Here is a 22,640-nt window from a genome sequence, read left to right as displayed (position 1 = left end):
TAAGTGTGCGTGTTATAAGTTAACAAGAATGGAATGGAGATGGAACTTATTCATGACGATGAAACTCTTATAGACTTTGGCGATTCCTCGTATGTGACAGTACCCTTTAAAATATGAGTTTCTGGGTTGCTTCGCTGACATATTTGGAGTTACGAGGTTTCCTTATGAGACCAACGATATGAGGATATGAGAACAATAGTGGCGTAACCCACTTTTTTTCAAAAAATTTGGGTCTTTTTATATATCTATTTAAAAACAAAAAAAGGTTTATGCACTCAAAACTAGATGGCACTCAAAAAAGTGTTCTTTTTAAAAACCCTTGTATCTTAAATCTCTCGTAGCTTAAAACTGATTTTTATGGTTTACGCCACTATTGTTTTCATAGCCTCAAATATCTGTGAGTAAATTTTTAATAAAATTGGCTTATCCTTTATGCATTAAAAATATACGATATTAACTATTAACTAAAAAATATGTCAATTTTTGAAAAAAAACATGATCCTGAACTTTGCAGTCAATTTGTCTGCTGAGGTTTGGACAGCCACCAAAGTCGCAAAACTCGTCTGATTTTAAAAAATTAAACGCCTATCGCTTCGATTAATCAAAATCTAGGAGCGATATTGTTGAGTTTTTTTTTATTTGTCCTTAAAAAAAGTTATGGCCACTTTAATAATTTTTAAATAAAAAAATAATTTAAATGAATCAAAAACTTTTCTGAGCTATCGTGGTTAAGAAAAGAACAAATAGATAAAGCTCAGAAAAGGTTTTAATTCATTAAAATTAATTTTGTATTTAAAAATTATTAAAGTGGCCATAACTTTTTTTAAGGAATATACAAATGGTTTTTGGTTTTTTGTGAAAAAAAAAAATTTGCATCCAACATGGATGCCATGCCATACCGAAAAGTTTTTTTTTGTAAAAAAAATAACAAAAACGTGAAATGAGAATCCAAATTTTATAACATTCTATACAAAAAGCAATGTCAATCTGAAAATAGCTATCAAGCGAAAGTTATTTCATAATTTTTTGACGAAAACAATTTTTTAATTATGTTTTTAAGTTAACCACATAAATAATTTAAGCATTTATTTTTTCATTTTGTCAGACGACTATTTAAAGGATTCGCTCCGATTCTTTGAAAGCAATTTTGCTCCTACAGCTTTAAATATAACGGTAAATATGTGAGACTAACTAACAGTTAATGAAGATACAAAGCTACTGAAGTTTCTTGACGATTTCTTAAAAATTCGTATTTCTGACAAAATTTTAAATGAATAGAAGGCGCTATTCTAAATTGATTTGGTTAACTTCAGAAATAAAAACCATTGCTTTCGTCCAAAAAATTATGAAACAACTTTCGTTTTGAGCCATATTTTTTTATCGACCAAAAATGTTTTTTTTTTTATTCGAACGCCTGTTATGATCGCGATGTCGAGGGGACCACTTAAGGTTCTCCGGGGTTTAGGTTCTTCAGTTCCTTGTACCAGAAATTATAGAGATATCCTTATTCTTATTTCGCGGTTCAATCGGAATATAGTATGAGCTGCTCCCTTAAAGATAGCAATATCAATAGATCGAGTTGGTTATGCTTAAGTTTTTGGAAGATGGTATATTTTTAACAATTAAGCTTCCTTGGATCTTCGAAATGCATCCAAAATGTATTATATTTCAAACTCGCCGGATTTTGAAAAATAAACACCCAACAGCCCTATTATAGCTATCAACTATCAAGTAGATACATACTTGATAAATAACAACATTTTTGATGCATTGGTATTAGTGCTATAAACTTTGTTTATTGTGAATAATTTTTTGATATACATATGTATTTTGTATTACGGATATCACCAAAATAGATACACATCAATTTTCATATCAACCAAAAATTCTTGGTTGATACGTATCAAATTCTTTTTTAATTTAGGGCCAATTTTTCAATAGTCAGTTAAACAGTCAGTTAGTACTTATTCCTAAGGATAGAGAAAAAATCAATTTTTCAACAGGCAGATATAGCTTATTCCTAAGAATAAATCTATCTGCTTCTTTCAGAGACGAATAAAATTATTCTAAGGAATAATCTCAATAAAAATATTGTGTCAGTTGTCAAAGCTGTTTTGAAAGAATTTTGAAAAAAATACAGTGGAAAACAAGAAAACAAAAACAATCATGTATAAAAATGACGTTTAATTTTAAATATTTTTTAATTTGACAATTTTTTTTTGTTATTCTGTAGAATAAATTATTCTTGATTGAAAAAATCTATGTTTTTATCTGATTGTTTATGAGCCTAATAACTTTATTCGTCGAACAGTTAACTGACTGTTTATTAGAAGATTGAAAAATTGGCTCTAAAAAATGTCAAATTCAAAAATATTTAAAATTAAACGTCATTTTTATTTATGATTGTTTTTGTTTTCTTGTTTTCCACTGTATTTTTTTCAAAATTCTTTCAAAACAGCTTTGACAACTGACACAATATTTTTGTTGAGATTATTCCTTAGAATAATTTTTATTCGTCTCTGAAAGAAGCAGATAGTTTTATTCTTAGGAATAAGCTATATCTGCTTGTTGAAAAATTGATTTTTTCTCTATCCTTAGGAATAAGTACTAACTGACTGTTTAACTGACTATTGAAAAATTGGCCCTTATTAGTATAGTTAAAAAAATTAGTATTTTTCATTCTATATCAATATTTTATTTTTGAAATTACTTTTTGTTGATGATTTTTTTCTTTTATTGAACCTTTTGCTTTTTACTTTTTTGCAAGGGCCGCCTTTGACATCATCGCCATTGCTAGTCAGGATTTTGCTATATTATTTCCACCATACTTCCCTATTGTTTACTATTTGGTTCCTATATAAAATATTTTAAATAAAAAACAAATTTTATAAAAATTACCAGTTGATGCTCATAATACTGGGGTCGAATCACCGCACACGATTACGATCATACGTTAAAGTTTTGACTATTGCTCTCTCTATTTAATCATTAGAAAAAGAAAGGGACACATAACAACCATACGTTAACCAACGTATGCCGTAGTTCGACCCCTGGTTGATAGACATTATTGACTATCGGATTGATAGTCATAAGTTAAACTAATAATATTATCCATGCATCCGCTTATTAAAAATATTTTCGACAAGCGCCGCCGTCAATTTTAAAGCCCGAATTGTTGCATTTGTGGGTATTTCCGCAGATTTAAATTGAAGATACATAAGTTACGTTTACGCCGCAGTCCCCTTTAAAGTTTCATATTCAAATTTTTTTTTAAAACAACCTTTCAATACTACTAATGGAGGTACATTCTAAGTTGTTTTACAGCCTGCACTTCTTTCGTTTTCTCTTAAACATTTACACTAAATACAACAACAAACGATTGTTTTTTTTTTCAGGTTCAAAAAGTTAAGCAAAACGACTCTGTAAACCAAAATAAATAAATAGTGTTTGTTTATCCATAGCAATCGTTTGTTGTTGTTTTCCTGTAAAATTTTACTAATCGTGGTACTCAGTTCCCGATAAAACACGGCTGGCCTATAGAATCTAACCTTTCGTATTCAAATTTCTAATAAATTCTCTTTTAAACTTACTTGAGTATGTTCAAGATTTTGCCTAAAATACCTTTGAGATCCAGAATGATGTGATGTTACAAAGACCCTTGCCCACATTATCCTAGAATATCCATTACGAAATAAAACACCTTTGTACAATTTTTGATTTCAACAAATTGTAATAATGTATGTATACTTTATTGTTTTTCTTCAAAACTCATAATATTTAATAATTTTTATTTATTTTTTTTTTACACATATACAATTATACATTTCTTATTAATCATAAAATGATATTTGAGTAACAATTACAAATCTTTATAAGATATTTTTATGTAATGTTGATCTTTTTATTGTTTATTATCCGAAAAAATTGTTTAATATATTTTTTAAATTTTTTATAAGTTCTCAACGAGCGATTTTTTTTTGAAAAATTTAGCTAGTTGAAAAGAATACTTTAACTGCTCCCGCCGTAATATTGCACCTGCAATATTCACACCGGCAAGCAAATGAATACACACAAAAATTAATAAAAAAAAAACACAGAAATAACAAAGAAAACAAAAAATACTTAAAAGAAGTAGGTAGTTGGTGTTGTTGTTGTTGTTGTTGTTGTTGTGAAAAGGAAGATTTTTAACAATTACATAATTTTAGGAGAGTACATTTTTTTTAAATTTCATTTTGTATTGCATACTACTTGGAATGCTTTTTTTGTGTTTTTTTTTCGTAGTTTTTATTTTTAATTCTTTTTGAAGATAACAAGAGACAGAGAAATAACAATTTTTTATTCGTTTTTTTTTTATATTTTAACACAAAAAAATAAAGGAAACATTTTTTTTTATTTAATCTTAAATTCTAGGTTTATAAAACGACAGCTCTACTGGCGGAAGATGCCACCGACGACTTTGACACATTGGCGTTGTTGGATGTTGTTTGGAGTGTTTCGTTTTTCTCTTCATGGTTTACCTACTATGGGATTAAAAATAACTAAACATGTAGTATTGTCTTTGGATGTGTGACACGGAAGAAGAGATTATAGAAATCTGGAGGTGGACCATCCGCCGCTGTGCGCGCAAATATATAATATATTAAACTATTTTCACTTTAAATCCTCGAAAAAAAATTGCATTAACATGGCTTATTACACTGTAATTAAATTTATTCCGCTTGTTATAATTACACAAATTATTATAGTTTTTTTTTTTTTTTTGTTTATTTTTTTATGGTAGGATCTTTTTTTTTTAGAATAAAAAGTATGTATTGTTCTTTTTTTTGTGTTTGTTTTAATTTACAGCAACTTTAACAAGAGGAGAATGGTTGTAAAGTGGAGGGGGCTTTGTGCTGACCTTAGTGACGAGAGTCTCTTGGGTAGAATTCCGCGAGGATGGAAGCTGGGATTCGCTTAAGCATTTCCTTGGGGAAGATACGCAGCAACTGCCAGCCGATATCGAGAGACTCGAATACTGTGCGGTTTTCATAGTTACCCTGGAAAATAAATAAGAAATATATTAATATTATGTTATATTCCAGAAAAGTATTAAATTATGAAAAGAATTCTAAGTCAATATGAAGAAATTTTTTAACCTAAGACTAATTATTGTTTTTCAAATTTTTAATTTTTTATTGGTGAAAAGTTTAGCAAATTGTCTGTTAAAACTTTAATATGGTAAAAGTGTGTTTTCAATACAGTCGATGGTCATTCACAATTTTTTTTTTTCTTTTTTACACTTATCAGAGTGCGAGGAAACTTGGAATCTATATATTCAGTTTAATTTTTGTTTTGTTGCGGGTTTCTAGTTGTAACCATTTTTGGTCGCTATATTTAAAAAAAAAATGGTGCCGAAATTTAATTTAAGTATACAATGAGAACATGATTGATAAATTTGTGTGGGCTAAAATATAAAACATGATCTGGGATTATTTTTTGGTTTCAAATAGCCTATAAATCGATTACTTGCTTACTAAATTTGAAATCGTTATTTGAGACCATTTTGGAACTGCGATTTAAAGCCGTAGGACTTTTTTCTGAGATGCTCCAAAAAAAAATATATTCGAATAATACAAGAAAATTTTGGGAGAGAGCCAGACACAAACAACAAGGGCAATTGTGTTGGCATAATGCGATCCTGCGAAAGCATCCAAGGCACATTCATGAAAGGAATTGTTGTAAAGAAGGCCTCACCTTAAATGGCTAATTAGAGAACAACTTCAACCAAATTGAGCCGCGCAGCTTAAGACATTAAGCTAAAGACCGAGCTGGCTGGAGAGTCTTGTTTGTTGAGACCCAGCTCAATCTCAGAGCTTTTATTTGTATCAAATTTGATATTATTGAGGCTTTTGAATATAAAAAAGTTAAAAGGAATCATTGATATTCGTGAAACCAAATCAAAATATTTTCGCGATATCAATATTGAGGACAACAATTTTTTTGTGAGCGGCATTTTATTGCAACAAACAAAACAAAGCACGAGCAATTGATTAGGTCTAATTAAAGAAAAATGTTTAATTAAATAAAGTTATCACTGCTCGCACTTGACAAGGGGATCGCCCTACTGTATATCTATAAACTATGCGATACTTTCAATAGGGCATGTTTTTTGTCATTATCAAAATGATATTAAACAATACGAATGAATCAAGAATGTTATTAAAGGACGGAAGCATTCAACTAAATGTACAATGCTAAGTTTACTGACTAGTACGAATTCAAAATCTACAAAAAAGTACAAAACATCAAGACTATTACTATAACGTCGGTGCAAGGTAAACATTTTAACTTTGATGTTTGTATGTATGCATTTTTCAGATCATTGAAAATCACCAAGTAGAAACGTGGCAGACAAGAGCCAAGTATTTAGTATTTACGAACAAAGCGTAGCGTAGTCAGATGTTTTGAATTTTGTTTGGAATATGAAAACTAAAAGTCAACATTTTATTAAATATTACAAACTGAAATTAAAAATGAAAAAACACAAAAAATAATGTATGCAAAATAATTATTATAATTAAAAATTACATATTTAATTAGTAATATGAAAAATTGGACGATTTTGTCGACGTCTTCGCACAGCGTAAATTGCACCTCCAATTATAAAAAGTATAAGCAAACAACCGGACACAATAGCACAAATAAGAGCGGTTTGTATCATTTTTGTTTAGAAATAACTGATACTAATAGATAACTTGTTCAACTTAACTAGAGCAAATCAATTTCATACTGAACATAGCATCTGCATCGTAAGAGCAAATAACTAAAAAATCAAAGAAAAGAATCAATCAAGACAAAAAGATATCTTATCTTTTAAAGTTCAAACAAAATGATTTACTATTATTTACCATTAAAGATTGAAAAAAAAAGAGAAACTCTACAAAAAATAAATACAAAATAAACATGACTGTTTTTTTTATTATTATTTCTATTTCATGTATTAAAATAAAATTAAAAAAAAAAAAACAACTTCTAACTCAAAAACCAGTGACTACGAATTGATTTCGGCGAACAGATGGAAATTTATGCAGTATTATTAAATTTCGATTTCAAAAGAAAAATTGATAGTAAATCAATGATGAGCAAAAATGATAAAATTGTTTTGAGATTAAATTAATTTAATTAATTAATGATTCATTATTATAAGTATTCACTTTTCATTTGTATCAAGTTTTGACCGACTTTATTGTTATTTATTGACAAAACGATTGATTTATTATGTTCTTGCTTATCAGTTTTCATTTTTGAAATAATGCACCTGCAAAGTTTAATGAGTCAGTTTTTGTTATGATGTACCTACATAACTTTTTATATTTTATGTCAATAAATTTCAGTAAATATTTGGATCACGCTGATTGAACTTAAAAAAGAGGGCATATCAAATATCTTATCTAAGTTTGTGAAACAGTCAAGTAAAAATCAGATCGCATGAATTTCAAGCAGCATAAGATGAAGTATGAGCAGAGTTGGGGAGTAATCATTACATTTGTAATTAATTACTAATTAATTACAATGCAATTACTAGTGGAGTAATTGCATTGTAATCGAATTACTTTCCCATTACAATGGAAATGTAATTCGAAATGCAATTACAATTAAATTACCCTGTAATTTTATTGTAATTAAAACGATGAAATTACAAAAGTAATTGCATTGTAATTAAAATTGTAATTTTAAAGTAATTATATTTTAAAAACAAAATAAAACCAAAATCTAAACCTTCAACATTTCAAAGAAAAACTATGCCACATGCCACATGTAAAGGGTGGACCTACAGGGATGGGAGTTGTACCCAAATGTAGGTTAGAGTCCCCACTACCTTTGGGCATCAAAAATTTTGTATTCATTTTTTTTCTTCAAAATTCCGATATATAGCCGTTGGAAGTTGGGGCGCGAAAAAGCTTCTGGGAGCTGAACGCTTTGACCTAGAGACATGGGTGTGGTGCCATATGAAAGGTTATATTCTCAGCTACCCAATAGTGGCATAATCCGGTTTTTGGATTTTGTTCAAAATTCCGAGATAATTGCGTTTGAAAGTTGGGGTAAAATTTTTTTTCGGAAAATCCCCGAACCTTTCAACGCTCCGCGAAGCTTAACCGCTTGAGAGCAATTTTTGGGAGTGATGCCAAATGATAGCTTGTGTCATGGGCCTACGCTTTGCACATTGTCAGATTTTTAAAAAATCATCTTCCATTTTAAACCACCGCATCATGCCTATTTTTTCAGAATCGGGCTTAACTTTTGTTTGACCTTTAAGTTCTCCCGGTTTGAGAACGCGTGCACCTACAGGGATAGGAGTTGTACCCAAATGTAGGTTGGAGTCCCCGCTACCTTTGGGCATCAAAAAAATTTTTTTCATTTTTTTCAAAATTCCGAGATATAGCCGTATGTGGCAAGTTGCAAGTTCCATGTAGCAAGTTGCATGTGGCAAGTTTCATGTGGCAAGTTGCATGTGGCAAGTTGCATGTGGCAAGTTGCAAGTGGAAAGTTGCATGTGGCAAGTTGCATGTGGCAAGTTGCATGTGGCAAGTTGCAAGTGGCAAGTTGCATGTGGCAAGTTGCATGTGGCAAGTTGCATGTGGCAAGTTGCATGTGGCAAGTTGCATGTGGCAAGTTGCAAGTGGCAAGTTGCATGTGGCAAGTTGCATGTGGCAAGTTGCATGTGGCAAGTTGCATGTGGCAAGTTGCATGTGGCAAGTTGCATGTGGCAAGTTGCATGTGGCAAGTTGCATGTGGCAAGTTGCATGTGGCAAGTTGCATGTGGCAAGTTTCATGTGTTGCATGTGCCAAGTTGCATGTGGGAAGTTGCATGTAGCAAGTTGCAAAGCCATTGTTCCTGATGTACAACACAATACTTCGATCGTCGCCGCGGCGCACACTGGGGATTTTGCGGAAAAAAGTCAAAAATTTAAGGTTCCTCGGAGAATATTTCAATAGTATTTTTAAATTCTAGAATAAAATCTGAATCAAAATCAGAAAGAATTACTAAAATCGGACTTGTAGTTTACTTTTTAGAGCTTTGTAAAGGGACAAGTTGTTGAAAGTATAAAAAAACGAAGTGAAAATACCCTCAAATTAAAGCTGTGTAATTTTTTTTAGCTTGAGCCGACTCATACACTTTTATTTTTCCGTAAAGAAGCCATCGTTTGTCTATTGTAAATCGAAGAAATTATTAATTTTAAAGATGTTAATTATTTTATATAATTATTTAAAGAAAAGAGAAAAAAATGGCTTGATTTTTTCATATTTTTGTATATATTATTTTAGCTACACTTGCCTACAGTTAGAGACTATTAAAAACTTTTTCCTTATGAAATTCCCTTTCAATGAAGGCCAAATTTGGGTGCCACCAGGTGCCACTGCGTTTTTTATTGGCAATTGAAAACTTCATTTGGTCGCAAAAATCATTTTCTTAAAAATTACTTAAAATAACAAAAAAAATATTAAAAATCAATGGTAACACTTACAGTTATAAACGATACTTTTTTTAAAAGCCAAAATATTAGGCTTAATTTGAGTTTTTAAATCAAGTTCTTTAAGTGAATTGTTTTTGAAATAATCGATTTCAAAGTCAAAATTTTGAAAAAAAAAATTAAAAAAAACATATCCAATACTATTTTTGACAAGGCTGGGGATTTGAATTCAATTTGAATGATGAAGAACACTGCCTTAATTAATTCCTTACCAAACACTGAAAACCATATGTTTCTATGCCTTCTAGTTTTCGAGAAAATTGAAAAGTAAAAAACCTCCTTTTTGTCAGATTTTTGTTTTTTTGGCTGCAAGCTTGAAATTCTTATCCGAAAAGACAAATAGAGAAAATAAAATTAATTCGTAATACATTTTTTTACAAATCTACTACAATAAAATTACATTTGATTTTTTGAACTTGGCTCAGAAAAATTAATTTTCGTTATATGTAACTGAAATGTATGTACATAATATATTGAAAACTATTCAAATTAAAAACGAGTGAAAAGGGATTATGCGTCTTATTATTATACATTTTATTAATAATGGGAATTTTAAGCATTTCATGCGAAGATCTAAGCAGAAATCTAATGGAATGTCTCAAGATTTAAATTGAAATTATTATTGAAAAATACAGATCATCTGACCCCTTCCTTTATTAAGAAGAACCAGAGTCATTTAATTGAGGAAAAAATGGCTCTCTTAAAAGAATAAACTTTTGAAAAATTGTGTATAAAATAAAAAAAGTGTTTTTTTTTAATAATTTTTAACTATAATTTGGGTTTTTTATTTTGCGTGGACGTGGACCTCGACAACAGTACCTACTATGAGTTATTCTTTTCCATTTAATGTATTTAAAATCGGTGAGGTGGTTCCAATAATACAAAAAAAAATTTAAAAAAAAAATGCTATAAGTACAAGTAAATTTAGAATCGGAATTCTTTATTACTCTCACAAATTTTTTTAAAAGGGCGTGGCAGTGGGCGGAAATGAATAATAATAATTTCTTACGACGAAAACTGTCATCCCTGAAAATTTCATCCAAATCTATTCAGTGGTTCAGTTTTTATTTAATTTTTTCCGCACTCCCATACAAATTTCCCCAGTGTGCGGCGCGCCGTCGTCACTCCCATTGAAAGATTTTCTTCATTTGCGAGCATAATAAATGCGCTGCGGTGAAATAAGTTATCGGACACAAACTTTGAAAAGTTTGTTTTGCTTAAAGCAATAATAAATTACCAGTAATTTTACTGTAACTTTTCGCGTAATATGATAATAGCTGTGTCTTATTATTCTCGTGATCCAGATCAAATCATATTGTTTTCATTTCTCTTACAAAAAAAAAAGCAGGATCTTGCTTTGTTATTGTATAGCTAACAAAAAAAATGATCTGATCTGGATCACGGGAATAATAAAACACAGCTAATATTAATTAATTTATTGAATGATTTTGTTTCATTTGACTAAAATAAAATGTTTAATTTAATTTAGAAATTAATTTTAGAATTTCAATTACAATATAATTACTTTCAAATTCCAAAATATTTAATTACAATGCAATTACTTTTGTAATTTCATAATGTAATTACAATAAAATTACAGGGTAATTTAATTGTAATTGCATTTCGAATTACATTTCCATTGTAATGGGAAAGTAATTCGATTACAATGCAATTACCCTGTAATTACATGTAATGTAATTAACGATTCGATTACCCAACTCTGAGTATGAGGCTCATGAAAATACAATAGCGGTAATTACTTTGCATAAGTGTGAAAATGGCGCTGACAAACTTTTGATTTATGAAGACCACTTAGAATCTCAAGATGTTTATTTGTTGAGCCATTGGTCGGTTCACTCAATCGTCAAAGCCTTAAAGTGGTTGTACGAGAGTGTCACCTGGATCACTGAAGTGGTTTAGCAGTGCGAGTTAAAAAAAAAACATCGAGAAGAAATTAATGTATAGAAAATAAAATACATCATCATAAATCATAGAAAATAGAATACAGCATCTTACTGATGAGCCCAGCTGTTGTGCCTGGGCGAAACGCATTATTTTGGACTACAGGTCAAAAACAAAACATCAAATTGAATTTATTTCATAAAGTCCATAAAACAAAAACAAATTCTTGTCTACGTTTTCTTCTTCTTCTTATTAACACAAATCTTCAATGGTCGCCAAACTCCTGGGTTATGCTGATAATGGTATTGACATTATCGGGTGAACAAAGCAAGCTTCAGTATTGGCGCAGAGGTGTAGATGAAGCCGAGACTTTCTTTATTGGGGATCCACTAAAACTCACAAAATGACATCACTTATCAACAACTCTTTCTTTCTACTAAGAAGGCAGTATAGCTCTCTCTTAAAGAAACACATAAACAATGGACATGTACAATAGCTTAACCATCACAATCTTGTTGCATATAACGAAGACATGGACAATGACAAGACTGGATGAAAAAAATTTGTGTTGGTTTGAGGGAAAAATTCTTTGTAAGAACACTGATTCACCAGTCCAAGGCTTTATCTAACGTGACTGCTCAAACTTAAGAGAAAGCAGTACATGGATAACAAACATAGCCAAAACTGCCCATTAACGCCCTGCAATGCTTCCTTCACCATTTTAAAAGAACGACGCAATACAAAAGTTTAAAATCAACCAACTCGACGTGCATAATCGAGAATTTCTGGTTGGGATAAAGCTTTACAGAAACGTATTTGTTGATTATAACAAATTATTGCCATAAACAATGACAGTTTTAAAGTTATCAACAACATGACGAATAGAAAGCAGAGACACGTTAATTAACACACAACCGATTTAAAAAGAAAACAAAAAATTTATTATTTTGTCCTTACTCATCCACGCGATAATCCATATCATAGTATTTTATTGATTGTCATTCTCTGTTAACGAGTACAATAATTTCTTTAAATACTCAAATACAAATACAAATCAAATGCTTTAACAAAACAGAAAACAAAAGAAATAAATAGAAAAAAATCAAAATATCGCGATAAAATATTTCTAGAACTCATTTTTTAATCTTGATTATGTCAACTAAACGATTACACTAAAAATTGTTCTATAATTTGGCCTTGATAAATCTGAAATCACTTTGCTTTTATGGGGAATATAATATCACTTACCACAACTCCACACTACAACTATCACAGTTTGGAAAGATCTCTGAATTTTAATTAAAAATACTGATGAACAACTGGACCTTTCTTCTTACGATTACAACGATAAACACAACATAAAACTACAGCTATTAGAATTATAAATAAAAACCCGAAAGTTATATACATCAAGTCATCTCCCGTCATCATTTCAAAAGAGTAAAATTGTAACTTTCTGCTACAAAAGCGAATGTTTCGAGACGAAATTTATAATTGAAACTAAACGACATTTGGAAAGGTACTGAGTCTCTTTTTCTTTTGCAATGGTTCGAGTTCCTAATCAAAGATAAGATAAACAAATAGTCGAAAGATTACAGACGCTAATAACTGAAACCGAATAATATAATTTAGGTTTTGAACTGACAACATGATAATGAATATGGAACTTTTAGTTCAGGTGTTAATTATTTAGTGGCTCTTGTTGAATGGTAGGTAACATGAGACCAGATCGCTTTGATAGCAGAAAATGATTTATTAATTAAATTTAATAAAAGTTCCAAGCATATCGAATGACATTCAATCAAACAAAGAAATTAAATTATGGTCTAGTCGTTATGTTAATGATAACATTTGGTTGTTCTAACTTAGCTTTCCCTTTCTCTTTAGATTTTAATGTCTGCAAATAATGACTCAAACCTCGATTTTCCTTCATATTGATTAAAAATTCTCCTCCACAATTACAGTATTTATAAAACTTACCTGCGAGATAAAGTTCTTTTCGAATTTACTCAAGAATTCCAAGTATAGCAAATCATCAGGAGTCAAAGCCTCCTCACCGACGACAGCCTTCATGGCTTGCACATCCTTACCAATAGCATAACAAGCATACAACTGATTCGACACATCAGAGTGATCCTTCCTGGTCATGCCCTCACCAATGGCAGACTTCATCAAACGTGACAATGATGGCAACACATTGACTGGTGGATAGATCTGTCTGTTGTGCAATTGACGATCAACGTAAATCTGTCCTTCGGTAATATATCCAGTCAAATCAGGAATTGGATGGGTAATATCGTCGTTGGGCATAGTAAGAATGGGAATTTGGGTGATTGATCCGTTACGACCTTCAACACGTCCGGCACGCTCATAGATGGTGGCCAAATCTGTGTACATGTAACCGGGGAAACCACGACGACCGGGCACTTCTTCACGGGCAGCTGATACCTCACGCAAGGCTTCGGCGTATGAGGACATGTCGGTTAGAATGACCAAGACGTGCTTCTCGCATTGGTAGGCCAAGAATTCGGCGGCTGTCAAAGCCAAACGTGGAGTAATAATACGTTCAATGGTTGGATCGTTGGCCAAGTTCAAGAACAAACACACATTCTCCATGGAACCGTTCTCTTCGAAGTCCTGCTTGAAGAAACGAGCAGTTTCCATGTTGACACCCATAGCGGCGAATACAATAGCGAAGTTATCCTCATGATCATCGAGCACAGACTTGCCAGGGGTCTTAACCAAACCAGCTTGACGACAGATTTGAGCGGCAATTTCGTTGTGGGGCAGACCAGCAGCAGAGAAAATGGGAATCTTTTGACCACGAGCAATCGAGTTCATCACATCGATGGCGGAGATACCGGTTTGGATCATTTCCTCGGGGTAAATACGCGACCATGGGTTAATGGGTTGACCTTGGATGTCAAGGAAATCTTCGGCCAAAATTGGGGGTCCCTTGTCGATGGGTTTACCAGAACCGTTGAACACACGTCCCAACATGTCTTCGGACACGGGGGTACGCAAAATGTCACCGGTGAATTCACAAAGAGTGTTCTTGGCATCAATACCTGATGTACCTTCGAACACTTGAACGACGGCTTTGGAGCCGCTCACTTCGAGCACCTGTCCGGAACGAACAGTGCCATCATTCAAACGAAGTTGCACAATTTCGGCAAACTTGGGGAATTTCACCTCATCCAAGATGACCAAGGGTCCGTTTACACCGGACACAGTTTTGTAGGCTGAAAAAAAGGAAAACAATTAATTACAAACAATCAATTCACAAAATATTAAACTGAACAATTTTTTTCAAATAGATTTCCTCACTTAAAATACTAGGGAATTTTTACCAAATTTTAAGTCAAATAGAAAGTGTTAAGTGAAGGAAATGCGTATGTTTAACACTCTGTAGGCACACCTCTTTTTTGTGACGTGATAGGCACACGGGTGCGAATTTGGTTTATACTTTTTAATGTCGCTAGAACTTTTTTCGGTCACAATATTTTATAGAGAATCAAGTATGAAATTGATGTAGAATATTACGAGGAATTCGAATATTGTTTTCACAATTCCGCAAAAAAATATTTTCACCCTTATAAAGAGACTTTTGTGACCACTTTTTTGAAAAATCAGCAGAAATACTATAGCAACAAGCGACTCTACGAGGAAGCAAAAATCATACCACTGGACAAGTATCTACTGCAATCGGCGAAGGTACTGGTAGGAAATATCGCCAACCATCCCAATCAACTGATGAGAAGAATGACAGCCCAACAACGACATCCGGAATCTAAGTACCTTTGTGCTTTGGATATACTGGCTGAGAACATAATTTCAATGGACAACGAAGAAGTTAACTTTTACGCCGACACCCAGTCGGCTTACTACCGTGGCTAACGCCAACCAAACCAACCCAACTCAACCAACCCCACAACTGGACATCCGGGTCTGAACACCCCGAGGACAACCTAGTCAGCAGACTTTAAATTAAGTTTATCCATGTATAATATTTATTTATATTTTATAACTTAGTCATTGTATAAGGTTAGGCCCCCTCTGTGCCAACAAAATTTTGTATCTATCAATGAATCTTAGACATAAGTTAATTTTAAGTCAATTGTAAATAACAAGTTCAATAAAAACAAAATTAAATTAATTAATTAAATGTAATGTTACAAATGACATAGATGTACAACATACAATGTCATAAAACATTAGTGATTTTGTACAATTTTGGTTTCAAAATCCCCCTTCCAAATAGACACCAACCATAAATATCTATTTGCTTATCACCACAAACCATAATTTTCTGTTGTCACTCGCGCACTGATCCTCTATGCGCTCTATTAATGAAGCATGTGCCAAAAGCCCACAAGTGAAATTTAAACTCTACAACAATTAATTAACTGTCGCCTGCTCGGTATCCAACCAAACTATAGATTCGGGTATTGATCTATCTATTATACATGGGCCAGTATGAAAGTTCTAAGTGAGGTAGAGTAAGAATAGATGATCATTTTTTTTTTTTTTTTGATTATACAAAATATCATTCCGCACTGAAATAATTGTTATGAATTGATTGGATTGAATATAGAAATATAAGGCCAGTGCAATAAGTAAATGATCGTACGACCTATTGAGCCCTGGTACTCAGCATTTTGTAGTTCATTTTGGCTTTTAAATTTTTAAGCTGCATCTTAAATTAAAAATTGCAGTGAGTATTGAAAAAAAATATACATCATGTAGTACAGAATAAAGTTTTTCGTTAAATTGCTTTAAAAAAATTGTGAAATGTTTGTTTGCTTTTTCCTTGAGGATACGTCATACACTGCGCGTCACTTGAATAGAAACAACAAATTTTCTTTAGAAAATAGCGATTTGTGCTTTGGTGAGGTAACTTAGTAGATTTTTTGTTTTGCATTTTCAAAGAGGAACTTTTAACAAACAATGTTGTAAAAACAAAAAACCGAAAACAGAAACCGTGTGGCTACTAGTTGCGTTTTTTCGCATTACTTCACAAAAAACAGTGTTTTTTTTGCGTCACTTGAATAGAAACAAGATCTTAAATTAGATAAAAATGATGAAAAATCATGGACAACACTAATTTTAGTAAAGCAGTATTAAACTTAGACATTATTTGCACATTATAACCAATTATGGGCTACAAGCTACCAACAGCCACCACAGAAAATGCATAAATAGAATTTAACATTAAAAATGCACTTGTACTGTACACAATCGTGGACCTAATTGGAGAAATTGATAAAAGAGTTTGGTAACTTCTTACAAATTAATAAAATGACATTTTCTACAATTTAAAGATTGAATAAGAGAAATAAACTTTCGTTTTCATCCGGAATGCATCTGTTTTGTTTCTATTGCGTTGTTTTTTCTGGAACTATCCTTGCCCAATCTCTAAAACGGTTGTTTTTCCACGTTCCCAAACTTCCCATGAGCTTCCACCATTATTTCTTTGTAAAAGTTTTCATCTTTTTTCGAAGCGTGAAGCTTCAATTTTGCTATTGCACATCATAAAAAAAAGTGTATTACTAGAACACATTTTAGTGCCCTTTGGTGGCGATGCGATAAAAGTTATTCTTTCATAAACCAATGAAATAGGACTAATATTAACGTGGTCCATCTGAGTTGGTATGTTTTCCTTTAAAAAACCACTCTTTACCTCACTTCTTTTCAGTTCGAATGCAACTTTAAAATAGTTAACTTTTTTGTAATCTTAGTAGTACTTAAATTGTTGTTATTTTGCATTTTGAGGCTTTTTTAATGTTGTGCACCTTTTAAAACTTCCATGATGGAACAAACCAACACATTACCATTGCACTAACACCACGTTTTTGACCGATTTTAGCGGCAAAGTGAAGGAAATTGCGGCTAGTTTTTAAGTTTTTTTTTCTCTGCTCTTGATTTGGGACTCACATGTCTTACTTTTTTATTCAATCACTAGTTTACGATATTTTAAAAATATTCTCATCCAAATTTGGCAAATTTTCGAATATCTTTCGCGATTTTGCATAGTGCAAGTGCATTTCCAATGTTAGCTGCTATTTATGCATTTTCTGTGCTGCCTATTGGTAGCTCGTAGCCCATAATTGGTTATAATGTGCAAATAATGTCTAAGTTTAATACTGCTTTACTAAAATTAGTGTTGTCCATGATTTTTCATCATTTTTATCTAATTTAAGATCTTGTTTCTATTCAAGTGACGCAAAAAAAAACACTGTTTTTTGTGAAGTAATGCGAAAAAACGCAACTAGTAGCCACACGGTTTCTGTTTTCGGTTTTTTGTTTTTACAACATTGTTTGTTAAAAGTTCCTCTTTGAAAATGCAAAACCAAAAATCTACTAAGTTACTTCACCAAAGCGCCAATCGCAATTTTCTTAAGAAAAAATGTTGTTTCTATTCAAGTGACGCGCAGTGTATATGTATGTATAAATATGAACGGCCAGCTCTGTCAGTTTTTGAAGTCAAGGTTTCTTCTAGAACCCTGGTAAGAAATACGAAACATTTCCCCATTCTTATTCTTGTATGATGCAAAACAAAATTGCTAATCTATTTATTAAGTCATTTTTTTTTTTTTTTTACCCACCTGAATTATTTATTGGTTGTTTTACTGTTGAATTTTATGTAAATATAAATTTAAAATAATATTTGTAATTTGCTTATACCTGAAGATGAGAAGAATTCTCAAAAACGTTTGTTAACCCTTAACCACCTACCCTCTATTTCAGTCACTTACCCACCTACCTGCGGTCTCGGAGACCGCTGCAGAAATAAATTTACTAACCTAGGCCAAACGCGTGCACGTATTAACGCTCAAAGCTCATGCGTGATGCTGTTTCAGGTGTAGAAAAGGTACATAGAAGCACATTATCGCACGACACACACACAAAGAAATATTTGAATTTGAAAAACCGTTGCGGTCCGTGAGACCGCTCGTAGGTGGTTAAGGGTTAAATAAACAACATTTATATATGAGTATAAGAAAATATTTTTTATCTATTATTAATTTAAAGAACTCATATAGATTCCAAAAAAGTAATTTATTACTTATTCAAAGTTTTATGGTATATTTAGTCATTTTAAGTGCATATTTTAGGCACATATTTTGTGTGTTTTTAAGACATGCGACAGTACATTTAAAAAATTTAATCAAAACCGTGAAAAATGAGTTTTTTATTTGCAGTAATCGTAATTTTTTTTATTATTTAATTAAAAAAAAATTTCAATTTTTATTCTGGAGAATCTTACAAAACTCATAACTACCAAGTTTGAGGGAAATCGCTTCAGTAGTGTAGGCTGTAGATGAAGATATTTTTTTATAATGACAGACGGTAGACAGGTTATCAGAAAGACGGACAGAATTTCATGTGAAATTTACCGAAATAGCGGTTATCTGCATTAGAATCAGAAAAAACTCTTTTGAAAACAGACCAATTTAGATACACGGCTATTGTAATAATTTTGCTTAGGCCGCCCAACCACGTAGAAGTTTGATAGGAATGTTTTGGGGGAAAATACCACATGTATTTATTTTGCATGTTTCATTATTTTGAGGTCCATAATGATATCATTCTTATTTTAATTGGGTCACTAACCGTTTCAACAAAAAGAAATTTGGTTTATTTGTAATAATTCTTCTATATTTGTGGCAAATATTTTCTAAATTGAAGACTTGAATATTGTTGAAACAATCAGAAAGATTGTTCAAATTTTAAACTCAGCCTGATGTACATAACTACACCTGTAATCAAACAGTGCATGAAAAAACCTCTTAAGTTCCTGGACTAAAGTTGTTTTTGGAATAACCGTTATAATTTGAAGGGGAATGAATGTATTATTTTATCTGCTTTTTACCCAGAATACCTTTGAGGAACGATTTTCAGAAAAAAAAATCGTTACTTAAAAAGGTTTGTTAAACTAGGAATTTAAATCCAAAATTTTGTAAAATACACAAAAAATCTGTGATTTGTTTGTTTATAATTTGTAATACTACTTAAACTAATTTTTTGAACCATTTTTCTTAGTTTTTGACTTATTTCCAATAGTCAGATAAACCTCAGTTAGAGCTTATTCCTAGGAATAAATTTTTTTTTATATTGACATTTATTATTCTGCTAAAGCCAATATAAATTATACATATATGGATACCCTTTTGATTTGTATTTTTAATGAATATACATAATTCTAAGTTAACATAACATATATATTTTGATCACAGCTGTAAATGAAATGCAACTAAGTATGTACGTATTTCTGAGACGAAATGTTATGGATTCCTTTATCAACATTTTGATCGGTCCTTAGTCAAAATTGCCAAAGAAAAAGTTTAGGTACACATAAATAATTCAATGAAAAATGTATATATTTTGAAGCCGTTTCTCTAAATACATTATTCAATTTAAATTCGTTTAAACATTACCAATTGAATATTTGAAGAAATCTTACACTAGAAGTTATTGCACATACATAAATATTTATGACACAATATTATGTACTGTAAATTTGGTACGCAAAATGATTTTGGTCCGTCGAGTTAACATTAAATGATTATTGTCTTTGTGGGACGCTCTTAATGGATAAATAATATTGCTTACCTACTGTGTAAAATTATTGGCAATTTTTTTGAACAAAAAATTAAAAAAAAAAAAACATCTTTCGTTTTCCATTACTGTAAACAGACTAATTATAATAATATCTAATCTCATGCATGTCCCATGTTGACATTATAAAATTAATTTAAATAATTCAACAACAAAATGAAAAGCAAACGTCATCAAATGAAATGAAATGAGTAAGAAACCAGCTTACGGCGTTTTAAGGTTTACATAACATTTCATCTTCTTTTTTATCAAAAAAAAAAAAAAGGGATGAGTTCCAAAAATACATCATCAACAACAACAATAACTGTAAATTGCAAATTATAGTTTTAACTTTGCTAGTTAGGTATCAAGGCAAACCCCTTTACAACAAATTTAACAAAAAATAAAAAAAAAAAGGTAAAAAAGGCAACTAACAAATACTTGATATTTATTTGGCATTTTACAGGAATTTTTTTGCGCATCAAAAAACATTCAAGTTTTAGCCAAGTTTTTTGGCCATATAAGCCCTAATATTTATAAAATTATATTTCATTAAAAATAAATTTAAAATAATTATTCATGAGAAGCAGTGGAATTTATTTAAAATAATGAAAATAATAGTAACCGAGATAAGTACATGAAAAAAATTGAAATTGAAAAAAAGAGGGTCAGGTGGTGGGTGCAATACAAGTGTCACATGACCACAAAAATCAAAAATGAAAGTTTTTTTGCCTCAAAAAACAGTACAAAGCAATAAAATAATGGAATTGAAAATCATTTAAATATTCTTAAAGACGATTTCTTAAAATGATAAAGAATTTTAGGGTTTTTCATAGTTTTTGTATAAAAATAAGAAAAAGAAAGAAAAAATAGATATAAATCGATCGATTAAGCCAACTGTCATGGCTGCCGTTCTTCGTAGTACATTTTTTTTCTCACTGCAAAATTGTGGCCATTTAAATTTACATTCCATTCACTTAAAAACAAATTTTATTAATATATTATCAATTTAAATAAAAACTTACTCAATCGTGGTTGAGAAATGAAATCCCGAGAAACAGCAAGGACATGTTCCTTGTGGGCTTGTTGGGCGTTAAGACGAGACATTTTTTTTTTTTTAGTTGGATTCTTTTACTTTTTTAATTCTTATTGGAATTTTTAAGAGCTTCAAGTTGTCCCCAAATCGTTCAAAACACAAACTAGAATTGGAAATTTTGTAATAATTATTGAAATAGCACTTAATATATTGTTTTTGTTGGAGTAAGTAATAATAAATTCAATATAATATAGTTTTTTTTATTTTTACCAGAAAATTATAAATTTTTTCACCAGTCAGCTGAGTAGAAGAACACGAAGAACGATGAAGATTTTACACTGACTGAAAAATTTCAATGACATCTCACGTGCTGTCATGTGATCAATAAAATCCACACAATTTTTGTGATGTTTCGTTGAAATTTGGAATCCACAAGGAGTACAGCGGATGATTTGGATGTGTTCAAAAGGTAAGGGAGAGATTTTTAACGATGAAATTTTTCAAAATTTGAATTGTAGACCACACCGGAGGGTATATGCGGTAGCGCTACGGGCACATGTATGAAAAAAATTCCAAACTGACACATCAAGTATCGTTACCGATACCCGTACCGCTACCGCATGGCCAAGCGTTTCAGACGCGTTTTTGACGCTTTTCAGACGCGATTAGATATGCTACAAAACTAATGGAATGTTAACCCTTAACTACTTTAGGTGTGTTTTTTATTACCACCGGTCTTAACTGGACAAAAAAAAACGCCTCGGGGCTTAAAGGCTTGGCCACACCGGAGGGTATGCGGTAGCGGTACGGGTAGCGGTAACGGTATTTGTATGAAAAAAGTTCCACATCTGAACGTTGATATGTCAGTTTGGAATTTTTTTCATACAAGTACCGTTACCCGTACCGCTACCGCATACCCTCCGGTGTGGCCAAGCCTTAAGCCTGGTACGCTGCTCGCGCTAAATTTTAGCCGAGATAAAATTCCCATACAAGTTATCGATAATTTGTATGGAACTCATTTTAGCTTGGCTAAAATTTTTCGATAATTTGTATGGGAGCTAAAATTTAGCGCGAGCAGCGTACCAGGCTTTAACCTGAAATCTTGGCAGCACTGCATATTGAATGTTCCGAAAACAGCAGACACAACAAAAATTTAGAGTTGTCATATTTTCGCTTTCGGGTTTTTCTTGTATTTTTCTTGTATGTTTTACAAAGAGACACAAAAATGTATGCTACCAAAACTACCCAGCAAACGCAGAACTACAGAAAAAGCCGGTGAAATATGTACGTAAAAGAAGTACTTCTTTTCCACTGAAAAAAGATAGGAGCTCGGGAAAAAACTCAGTTATATACTTTCTGTATATAAGAATACGTGAAGTAGCTATCTCTTTCTTGCATGCAAGATGAAATAAATTTCCCCTCCATTAATAGTACAGACAAATGTACTTCAAAAGTGCATCAGCGAAGCACTTCTGGAAGTGGTTCTGATGTACATTTTCCAGTACTTTTTTACCTACAGAAAAAGCACTGAAACTTGTACTTTTAAAGTACTTATTTGGAGCACTTTCATGGGTTTATATCCGTATTGCTAA

The 22,640-nt window shown here is 31.6% G+C and overlaps 1 protein-coding gene across 1 annotated transcript; it reads right to left on the bottom strand.

Moving 5' to 3' along the window:
* Window positions 1-4,811: 4,811 nt before the first annotated feature.
* Window positions 4,812-21,446, bottom strand: LOC129917187 (V-type proton ATPase subunit B). Its single transcript, XM_055997574.1, has 4 exons — window positions 21,319-21,446; window positions 21,038-21,211; window positions 13,395-14,656; window positions 4,812-5,036 (listed from the first exon to the last, which is right to left on the bottom strand). Exons 2-4 carry the CDS (start codon window positions 21,117-21,119, stop codon window positions 4,899-4,901), a joined length of 1,482 nt encoding a protein of 493 aa, XP_055853549.1. The 5' UTR covers window positions 21,120-21,211; window positions 21,319-21,446; the 3' UTR covers window positions 4,812-4,898.
* Window positions 21,447-22,640: the final 1,194 nt, after the last annotated feature.

This window comes from Episyrphus balteatus, chromosome 3 (assembly GCF_945859705.1).
Source record: "Episyrphus balteatus chromosome 3, idEpiBalt1.1, whole genome shotgun sequence".
Taxonomy (NCBI): domain Eukaryota; kingdom Metazoa; phylum Arthropoda; class Insecta; order Diptera; family Syrphidae; genus Episyrphus; species Episyrphus balteatus.
Note: the sequence above shows the minus strand (reverse complement) of the source record. Positions and strands in the feature narration are given on the sequence as shown.

What these genes read in the sequence shown, in the direction of transcription:
- LOC129917187 (XM_055997574.1), bottom strand. Translation starts at nt 21,119, where the DNA reads ATGTCTCGTCTTAACGCCCAACAAGCCCACAAGGAACATGTCCTTGCT. An exon ending in CATTTCTCAACCACGATTGA is followed by an intron (nt 14,657 to 21,037) that starts GTAAGTTTTTAT and finishes CCTTTTTTTCAG; the next exon opens with CCTACAAAACTGTGTCCGGT. An exon ending in AAAAGAACTTTATCTCGCAG is followed by an intron (nt 5,037 to 13,394) that starts GTAAGTTTTATA and finishes TTTATTTTCCAG; the next exon opens with GGTAACTATGAAAACCGCAC.